The following is a 10872-nucleotide window of genomic DNA, read 5'->3' on the forward strand; positions in this document are numbered from 1 at the left end:
TATATATATGTGTATATATATATGTGTGTGTGTGTGTGTGTATATATATATATATATACATAATCTGTCGAACATATGAATATTTATCCACATAGAAAAATAATACAACTTCTTAATGACTTTTGTTATATTGTATTATGTTTTGTAATATTGTTATATTATATAAAAATCCACATATCATATTAATGTTAATCTAGAATCAGAATTACTTATGTTATGCAAATCTGCATGCGTATATATAATTTATTGTGCATTATATAATAAAGATATATTATTTTTTTATTAATGTTTTAATAATGTTATGTTTTCTTACCTTTAAAAAAGGAAAACTTGCAACAAACTAGAAATCATACTGCTAATATGTAACACACTACAATATACAGCTTAAATGTAACCCTGTAAATTCAAACACACTTTTGTTAGAAAAAAATGATGACATGATGCAAAATAGTTTAGTAAATGTAAACGTAATGATTAAGCCACTGAAACGCTCTTTTACACTTTTACTAACTTTTGTATGTTAACCGCTTTTCATGGAGCCTGATGTATCCTTTATAAATACAAAAGGAGTTTTTGATACAGGTCCTTAAATGAATGTGTCAGGTTTAATACAAGTTAATTAGAAGTTGATTAGAAAATATTTTCAACTAGTCCCCCAGTTTGGAAAAAAAAGAATAAAAATCTGACTTTTTCTAGGCAGATGAATATTTGTGCTCAATTGCTTTTATGCGACTCCTCTGAATCATCTGGTTTAATATGAATCTCCCTCTGTCTCTAGGTATCTGTGTAAGTTGTCGGATCAGGAGCTGCGTCAGAGCGCGGCGCGTAACATGGCTGATCTGATGTGGAGCACGGTGAAGGAGCCGCTGGACAGCGCGCTGTGTTTTGACAGAGAGAGCCTGGATCTGGCCTTCAAATACTTCATGAGTCCAACGCTCACCATGAGACTGGCCGGCCTGAGCCAGATCACGGTACGAGAGACACAAAAATACAAAAACTCTCTGCCATAGTCTCCAGCCGGTGTTGAATGATCTGTGCTTGTGTTTCTGTAGAATCAGCTGCACACCTTCAATGACATTTGTAATAACGAGTCCCTGGTGTCTGACACTGAGACGTGAGTGCTACGAGTCCACTGCTATTAGTAGTTCAGTCCAGCTAGACGTGTATTGACATCTTTCTTTCCTCTCTCAGGTCGATAGCAAAGGAACTCGCTGACTGGCTCATCAACAACAATGTTGTGGAGCACATATTTGGACCAAATTTGCACATTGAGGTGAGTCCAGTAGACTTTCATAGATACAGAAACTAGCGCAGGTACGTTTCAAAAGTGTGCAGGTGATGTGAAGTTTCGTTCTGTCCAAGCGCTGACTAAAGGTGTATTATTTCTGATTGTGCTTGTGGTGTTTGTGCTGTAGATCATTAAACAGTGCCAAGTGATCCTGAACTTCCTGGCAGCCGAGGGCAGGCTGAGCACTCAACATGTGGACTGCATATGGGCCGCCGCTCAGGTACACACACAGACACACACACACACACACACACACACACACACTATTTAGACCACACCATTTTATATATTGTGCACATTTTCTGCATAGAATACATTTGTAAAAATGTGCAGTAAACTATTAGAGCACAATGTAAGTAACACTTTATCCTACAATGCAGTGGGATAGTTTTAGTTAACAATAACACCTGCATTGTACGCAACAAGAAACATTTTGATTCACATCTGACATAAAAATTGTTATTTTGCTTTTTATACAATTTAGTGTTTAATTTTTGAAAACCAAAAATATTAAAATAAAAGCTCATTTAAAATATGAATAAATACTATAATAGTGTTATATAAATAAATCTAAAACAACGCTGCATGCTATGTACTGCATCAAACTAATTTTTAAATTTAGTAATTTTCTTTCCACTCTGTCGCTGTCTTTAGCTGAAACACTGCAGTCGCTACATCCATGACCTGTTCCCCTCGCTCATAAAGAACCTGGACCCTGTTCCTCTGCGACACGTGCTTAGTCTGGTGTCAGGGTTACACCCCAGCGCACACACCGAACAGGTAACGCACGTTCTCAGATTACATCCACACACATGTTAGAGTTACACACAGCCAGTTTAGTCATATACAAAACTAGATGCCTGCTCTCACTAACATACTTTGAAACAGACTAAAACTTACCTGGCTATCCAGTATGTGGTTGTTGAGTTGTTTCTCTGCTTGTGTAGACACTGTATTTGGCGTCCATGTTGATCAAGGCCTTGTGGAATAACGCTCTGGCAGCCAAAACTCAGCTGTCCAAACAGAGCTCTTTCGCCTCTCTGCTCAACACCAACATTCCCATGGGCAACAAGAAAGGTGTGTTGTGTTTGACATCTGCTTTCTGATGTGCATGCCAAAGATTTAAAATCGAGATTTCTCAGTTGGAAGTTGGTGTAGATATATGCTTTTTTTTAATGTATTCTGAATTATTGTATTAAATTTAGGTCAGAATCCAGGAAAAGTAAAAAATGGCAATTAAAGTCAACATGAAATGGAGTGCACAAATTATTTTACTACTAAAATGTGAAATATTTCTAAGTGCAATTGAGAGTTTCTGTTAAAAGATTTTATTTATGTACTCAGGATCTCAGTGTAGCGTCTTTTTGGTTAAAATGTCAGTTATATTTTATTTTTCCCCCAGGTTCTCCTGCAGGAAGCCCAGAGAGCAGTGACAACAGCGACACGCATCACAGTGGAGGAAGTGACATGGAGATGGACGAGCCGATCATGAGCAGTGGAAAACGAGGGCAGCAGAGGCTGTCGGACACGGAGGTGACACATTTTCCAAAAGATGATTTGAAACCATGTCATTCAGCTTCAGCTTATTAGGTGTTTTTTGCCGTTCCACAGGAGTCTCTGCAGGGCAGCTCTGATGAGACGGCCAACAGCGGCGAGGAGGGCAGCAGCAGCGGCCGCAGCGAGGCATCCAGCAATGAGGCTGGATCCAGCCGAGCCAGCCAATCAGCAGGCAGCCCGGGCAGCGAGCTGCACTCCGACGACATGGCTGACAGCGAGGCCTTGAAGGAGGAGGAAGAGGAGGAGGAAGAAGAAGAGGACGATGACGAGGATGATGAAGACGAGGACGATGAAGACGACAGGCCCGCTGTCGTCTCCGAGGGCAGCCCGCAGAAAGACACCAGAGACTCCAGAGAGCCGTCTACGTCAGAGCTGCGCAAACGCAAAGCTGGTGAAGCACTCGGAGAGGTCCAAGGTCCTCCGGAGCGACCCGGAATTCCGCCCGGCATTCCCGGCTCCATCGCCTCCGCTCCCGGACTTTCCAAAACCAAATCCATTCCTTTCACCCCAGAGGCAGCCGCTGCCATTGTAGCCTCGTCTTCTTCCCTTAGGATCCTCGAGCCTTGCTCTTCTTCATCCGTGTGCCTGGAGGGAACGTCGGGAGAGCAGGCTGATTCCCAATCCCAGAACCCCCAGCAACCACAGCAGGGTGGCACAGAGATGGGCTCCTCACACGGAGCGTCTGTTTCCCAGGAGCCGCCCTGCATGCCTCGACCAGCAGACTTCCTGACGGAGGCTATGGGCAATGAGCTCTTCAACTGCAGGCGTTTCATCGGCCCTCAGCATCACCATCATCGTCACCACCATCATCATCATCATCATCACCACCACCATGATGGGTGAGTGGTTTTTAATGTGACTTTGACGTTACCTCTGTTCCAAAACCTAGTGAGCTGCCTAGATGTCTACATAGGCAGCATCCTAACATCAATGGAACATCATAAGTGCGTTTTGGGATTGCCTATTCCAAGAAGGTGTCTTAAAAGGTTGCTTTGATGCCTTAAAGTGTTGTCTAGGTAGACAGCTCACTAGGTTTTAATGCAGAGCCATTGTGTCTTCTGGTAACAGACTCTCAACACAGACTTTCACTCTCCACAGTCACATGGTAGAGGACATGCTGAGCGCTGATGACGTGAGCTGCAGCAGTTCTCAAGTCAGCGCCAAATCCGAGAAGAACATGGCGGATTTTGATGGAGAGGAGTCTGGCTGTGAGGAGGAGCTGGTCCAGATCAACTCGCACGCAGAGCTCAGCTCGCACCTGCAGCAACACCTGCCTAACCTGGCCTCCATATACCACGAACATCTGGTGCAAGGTACATATACCTCCAAAGACTGCCGCCACAGTGCTAGGATGTTCTGGGTGTGTTCTAGGGCGTTGCTCAGTTGTAATTAGGGTATTCTGTGTGGTTTCTAGGGCATTGCTAGGTTTTTAAGGTGTTCTAAGTGGTTGCTTGGCATAGCTCAGCTCTGTGGTAATTAGGGTATTCTTGTGGTTTCTTGGTTGTTGCTAAGATGTTGTTCTTTGGTTATTAGGGTGTTCTGAGTGGTTGCTAGGGCATTAGTAGGTTTGTAAGGTGTTCTACATGGTTGCTCGGGCTCCGTGGTAATCCGGGTGTTTTATGTTGTTACTAGGGCATTGCTATGTGGTAATCTTGGGTGTTCAGTGTGGTTACTAGGGTGTTGCTAGGTTTTTAGGTGTTCTAAATGTTTGTTAGGGTGTTGCTCTGTGGCAATTAAGGGTATACTGGGTGGTTTCAAGGATGTTGCTAGGTTTCTACAGTGTTCTAAGTGGTTGCTAGAGTGTTGTTCTGTGGTAATTAAGGGTGTTCTGAATGGTTTCTAGGGCGTTGCTAGGTTTTTAAGGTGTTTCTTTGCTTTGTGGTAATTAGGGTGTTCTGGGTGTTTTAAGGGGTATTGCTAGGACGTTGTTCTGTGATTATGGTGCTCTGTGTAGTTTTTAGGGTGTTTCAAGGCTTTTAAGGTGTTTCTATGTGGTTGTTAGGGTGTTACTAGGTTTTTAGTGTGTTTCTAAGTGATTGTTCTGTGGTAATTGAGGTGTTTTGGGTGGTTTCTAGGGTGTTGCTAGGTTTTTTAAGGTGTTTCTAAGTGGTTGCTCTGTGGTAATTAGGGTGTTCTTGGTGGTTTATGGGGTGTTACTAGGATGTTGTTCTGTGATTATTATGGTGTTCTAGGGCTCCAGACTGTGCCTAAAATGGTCCAAAAATATTAATTTGCGAGTGAAGTTTTTGCTGAGATCGCCACTGGCGACTATATAAATGTACATGTGATGATTTAAAACCTTGCATGTAATGCCTTTTTTCCTGCTTGTTTTGCGATCACATCATTTGTTATGTTGACGTAATAAACTGAGACGATGCGCATCAAAGTTTTAGAGAAAAAACAGTCCTCATCTCTGCTGAACACCAGCACTGACGGCACACCTGCTGAAAGCAGCTCCAGCTGTGGCAGCATGAGAGAGTGAGAAAATGATGGAGACGTGCGAAGTAAAAGTGTAGAAATGCAGGGTCTATTTCATGCACAACTTGAACAAACTACAACAGGTAAAGCTGTCAGCAGTGTGGATTTTAGCAATATCGTTAACAATTCTCATTTATAATCAATACTAATATGGCTTCTTGTAATCAGGATCTTTAGTCTAAATGCTGTGTTCTGTTAAAGGCACAATATGCAAGATTTTTTTATTAAAATATCCAAAAACCACTAGAACAGTGTTATATATTTTGCTGACTTATGCATTTACATTATCCCAAATGTTTCGAATAATTTTTAAATCCAGAGAAATAAGCAATTTTAACTAGTGAAACGGACCGTGTCCATAGTGTCATTGTGTCGCCTGCCAATGACGTCATAACCCCTCGATTTCCGGTTTTGTTTTTGTAGAAAACATGGAAACACCAAAAACGCTTTAATATGCTATGCATTTTATTAGACAGGTGACGACCGCACAGAGTAGCATTATAACAGAACGTTCAAATGTATCTAGTATGATAAAACAGCGCTGCTTTACCCCACATACTCGTGACCGGAAGGAGCGGAAGCGGTCGACTGTGGCATAATAAAAGCTCCGCTGCTTGTCGTGTGTCGCACTCATTTCGTTTCGACAGCTTTCAGCCTCACCCTGCTTCATACTACGATGTTAATTCATCTTTAATACATTAGCTCATCCATGAACATGATTTCTGGCCGAGTCCCATCGGATTGCTTCGGCTGTGGGGATGAAGACTACAACTCCCATGATTCCACACTCAGTCACAGCATCATCAAACTACGCCTTTGTTTGTTTTGAATACGCGCCCTCTAGTGGCAAAAAATTACATATTGTGCCTTTAATGCGTGAACTTTATATTATTTGTAGAGCACTTGACGTCCAATAATCGCAAAAAGCTTTGTGCTCTGTTGCCTTTTAATAAACAAAGGATCAGCTTTAAAATTCTGCCAAATTCATAATGAAAGTCAGACAATAAATTTTGTCAAACAAAAAGCCATTTTGGTGCTCTTTAATGCGGCATGAGCGATCGCTTTAGCGCCTCAGTTCAAGCGGCACGTGAACCCATCATATCTTTCTCTTTACTACTATAGTATGAAATAAACATGAATGAACATCAATAGGTATATTATAAGAGAGCCTACAGTACATCTTACTGAAATGTCTCATGTAATCGCTCATTCAGTGTTTCAAACTGCGGAAAATGTGTAAAGCTTGTAAACAATGCCACGTAACAATACATTTACCACAGAATAACCATTCGGCGTCCATAAGCTCATTAGTCAGCTTGAAAAAATAACTATAAAGAGGAGCATTTTGCCAAATTTATGCGCTATATTGGATATTCCTATTGTCCACTTGATAAGAAAGAATGCAAGGAGCTAAAGGTAAAATTCAACACCTCCTATATAATTGCATGTTACTAATGAAGAAAAACAGACTGGATGTGTGCAGGACATATGACAGCATTTATGGGATGCATTCAGGAGGAGCTCAAACTACACTCAAGGGTCAAGTGATGCTGATATAATTATGGTCTGTGATATTGGCACAGATTCTGTGTAATAATCAATTCTTTGTGACTGTATATAGTTCTCAAGTTGGAAAAGACGTTTAGTTAGTGAACCTTAGTTCCCAGGACATCTACAAGATGGATTAAAATGCTGATAAAGACAAGACAAGATGAAACATAAACATCAAGTATGACTGAAAGGTTAAAGTGTTAAAAAATATATAAAACACATTTATTCTGTGGCACTTAAAAAAATAATTTGATGCCTAATTTTGTTTCTTATTGGAGCCAATGGCGCCTTAATTTAATTATTTCTTTCTTTTTTTTGTCTGGAGCCCTGTGTTCTGAGTGGTTTCTAGGGTGTTGCTAGGTTTGTAAGGTATTCTAAGTGGTTGCTATAGTGTTGCTCTGTGGTAATTGTGTTTTGGATAGTTGCTGGATTTCTGAGGTGTTGCCCTGTGGTTATTAGGGTGTTTTGATGGTTTCAAGGGTCTTCTGAGTGGTTGCGATGATGTTGTTCTTGATTCTACAGTTCATTTTACCTAAACTTACTCAAATCTGATTTCAAACAAAAGTCACACGATAGTTTCAGTCTGATGTTTTTCTAAACGTCTGCTCCAGGTCCGGCGGTGCACAAACATCAGTACTCTGCGCACGCGGTGACCGACATCAACCTGGACAACGTCTGCAAGAAAGGCAACACCCTTCTGTGGGACCTGGTCCAAGATGACAATGCGGTATGTTTACCTCACAGCAGACTATTCAAAGTATTTAACATTTAGAGTCAGTGATGTGATTCTCGTGTTGTCTCGGTGACTAGATCCACCTATCAGAAGGCTTGATTAATGAGGCAGAGAAGCTGTTGTGCTCTCTGGTCTGCTGGTTCACTGACCGTCAGATCCGCATGCGTTTCATCGAGGGCTGTCTGGAGAACCTCGCCAACCACCGGTGAGACCATATGAAGATATATGAAGTACTGTATGAAACTGCTGAAGAGGTTTGGGTTTCTCCAGTAGGAGATATTTGATTGTTTTGTTTCTGCTTGTGTTCATCAGGTCAGTGGTGGTGTCTTTGCGTTTGCTGCCAAAGCTCTTCGGGACCTTCCAGCAGTTCGGCTCCAGCTACGACACTCACTGGATAACCATGTAAGAAAAACTCCGCCCATCACTGCTATCCATGTTGTCATTACTTGAAACTTAGAACACTTTACGTGTGATTTTGAGAGTTCTTCCTGTGCTACAGGTGGGCGGAAAAGGAACTGCACATGATGAAGCTCTTTTTTGATGATCTGTTACACTATATCCAGGAAGTGAGAGAGCAGCGCCACAAATTCGCTCTGTAAGTTTAGTGTCTCTATTTCTATATTACTCTTCAAAATTTGGGGTCGGTAGGATTTTTTTCAATGTTTTTGAAACATTATGCAAAAACACAGTAAAAACTACAATATTGTAAAATATTATTACAATTTAAAACAACTGTTTTCTATTTCAATATATATTATGTAATTTATTGCTGTGATCAAAGCTGAATTTTCAGCATCATTACTCCAGTCTTCAGTGTCACATGATCCTTCAGAAATCATTCTAATATGCTGATTTGCTGCTCAAGAAACATTTCTTCTTATAATTATTATCAGTATTGAAATCAGTTCAGAAATCAGAAATTTCCATTTTTTTCAGGATTCTTTGATGAATGGAAAGTTCTAATAATTGTAACCTGTCAAAAATGTCTTCCCTGTCACTTCTGATCAATTCAGTGCATCCTTGCTGACTAAATGTATTAATTTCTTCTTTTTTTTAACAATTTTTTGTCTGAATTTTGCATATGAAGTGCAGTGTTAACATCCTGTGTGTCTCAGGTACAGTCACAGTGCAGAGGTGCAGGTGCGTCTGCAGTTCCTCACCTGTGTGTTCTCAACGCTCGGATCACCTGACCACTTCAGTGAGCATCTTTATCTTTCACACGTCGCTGCATATATGAGAATTGCCCCATATGTAACTATACGAATGTCCCGTGTGTGTGTCAGGGTTGAGTCTGGAGCAGGTGGACATCCTGTGGCACTGTTTAGTGGAGGACTCTGAGTGTTACGACGACGCCCTGCACTGGTTCCTAAACCAGGTCCGCAGTAAAGACCAGCACGCCATGGGCATGGAGACATACAAACACCTCTTCCTGGAGAAGGTCTGGCCACCGTATCGTTGAAACACATCTTTTATGCAGTGCGTGCCATGGGAATGAATCGTTCATCAGGTGGTTCTCTCTCTCTCTCTCTCTCTCAGATGCCTCAGCTGAAGCCGGAGACGATCAGCATGACGGGACTCAATTTGTTTCAGCATCTGTGCAATCTGGCTCGTCTGGCCACCAGCGCCTACGACAGCAGCTCCAACTGCGAGGTTCACAGCAGCAGATCTCAAAATCTCTGTGGTTTCTCTCGATGTGTTCTCCCTGACCGTTCTCTCTGTCTTTCTGTAGTTGTGTGGTATGGATCAGCTGTGGGGAATCGCGTTGAGGGCTCAGTCTGCAGACATCAGCCGCGCTGCCATCCAGTACATCAACTCCTATTACATCAGCGGTCAGTAAACACCAAACACTTACATATGTTGTATCATTCATAACCATTGAACATTTACATTTTGATAACCCCTCAGTTTCAGTCGTCAAGTCACCTTTATTTTTATAGCACTTTATGCAGTAGAGATTGTTTAAAGACAGTTTCACAGTATTAAACACAAAGTAACAGAATCAGATTCAAACTTCAAAACTGAGGCAAATCCAAATTCTGTTCTAAATCAGGTGTGACTGATTAATGTGTCATTATGCACTTCAGATCAGTTCAGTGTTGGTTCAGTTCAGTAACTGTGTAAAGTTCATTCATTATGAAACAAGTTCAATTCAGTGATAAGCAAACTAGTGTTCGGTTATTCAGCTGATGTCAGATCAGTGTTGATTTAGATTAGATTAGATGTAGGAAGAAGCTTTTTTTTTTTTAGCTTTTAATGCTACTAGACATTTTTTAAAGTACTTTAAATGTTTTTTAAAAGTTTTTTAAAATACCAAGAAAGTATTGATTTAGATTTTTTTGTTATGTTATGTTGTAAAAGGGTTATTATTTTTATTATTATTTAAAAACATATTTGTTAATTGAAATAGAGCAGAAATAAAATGTAAATGTTAGATGGAAAAAAATTGAAAGTAAACAAATATTAGAAATGTTGCCTGGAAGTTAATAACTACTAAGCTGAAAGAAGAATAAATTAAGCATAAATAGTAATATTAAAAAAATTATAATAATAAACTAAAATTAAAATGAAAACTAAAAATATATTTATTACATTTATTAAAAAATTTATAAAAACTATGATAGTATCTAAATAATGCTGAAATAACTGGTTGTAAGAAACTTAATGTCTCTTTTAGTTTAAACTACTAAGATATATAGATAGATATATAGATAGATAGATAGATAGATAGAACGATGGATAGATAGAACAATAGATGGATAGATAGATAGAACGATAGATGGATAGATAGATAGAACAATAGATAGATAGAACGATAGATGGATAGATAGATAGATAGATAGATAGATAGATAGATAGATAGATAATGAAAGAGTGAATAGGTGAATAAATAAACAAATAAATAAATAAATGAGGGTTGAGTTTTGATTTTGATGAACTGACAAATCCTTCAAATGGCAGGTGTTTTTACATCATTTGATGACACTGATTAAATCTGCAGTTTGTCCCATTGGAGTGTGATGGCTGTGTTTTTTGTTTTGTATTATGAATATAAGTAAGTGTGTAATGCGATGTATTTATTAGTCTGTGTGACCGCAGGTAAAACGGGTCTGGAGAAGGAGCAGGAGTTCATCAGTAAGTGTATGGAGAGCTTGATGATGACGTCTGCTAACCTGGAGAAAGACGCCCACTCCAGCCTGACCATCATAGAGAGAGGACTGCTGCTGCTCAAAACACACCTGGAGGCCTTCAGACGCAGGTACACACA

General features: G+C 40.3%; 1 protein-coding gene across 1 annotated transcript in view; it reads left to right on the top strand.

Annotated features, from left to right (window-relative positions):
- The window catches only part of LOC107703713 (ubiquitin carboxyl-terminal hydrolase 34-like), a 52480-nt gene that overhangs the window by 12452 nt on the left and 29156 nt on the right, over window positions 1-10872 (top strand). The window contains 18 exon segments of the mRNA XM_016506427.1: window positions 779-971; window positions 1053-1114; window positions 1192-1273; window positions 1416-1508; window positions 1943-2068; window positions 2236-2365; window positions 2691-2821; window positions 2900-3684; window positions 3944-4158; window positions 7486-7601; window positions 7685-7812; window positions 7920-8009; window positions 8107-8202; window positions 8723-8805; window positions 8891-9045; window positions 9144-9257; window positions 9337-9436; window positions 10704-10863. Of these exon segments, the coding sequence (XP_016361913.1) occupies window positions 779-971; window positions 1053-1114; window positions 1192-1273; window positions 1416-1508; window positions 1943-2068; window positions 2236-2365; window positions 2691-2821; window positions 2900-3684; window positions 3944-4158; window positions 7486-7601; window positions 7685-7812; window positions 7920-8009; window positions 8107-8202; window positions 8723-8805; window positions 8891-9045; window positions 9144-9257; window positions 9337-9436; window positions 10704-10863 (2859 nt within the window).

Source organism: Sinocyclocheilus anshuiensis, unplaced genomic scaffold (assembly GCF_001515605.1).
Source record: "Sinocyclocheilus anshuiensis isolate Anshui unplaced genomic scaffold, SAMN03320099.WGS_v1.1 scaffold274, whole genome shotgun sequence".
NCBI classification, from domain to species: domain Eukaryota; kingdom Metazoa; phylum Chordata; class Actinopteri; order Cypriniformes; family Cyprinidae; genus Sinocyclocheilus; species Sinocyclocheilus anshuiensis.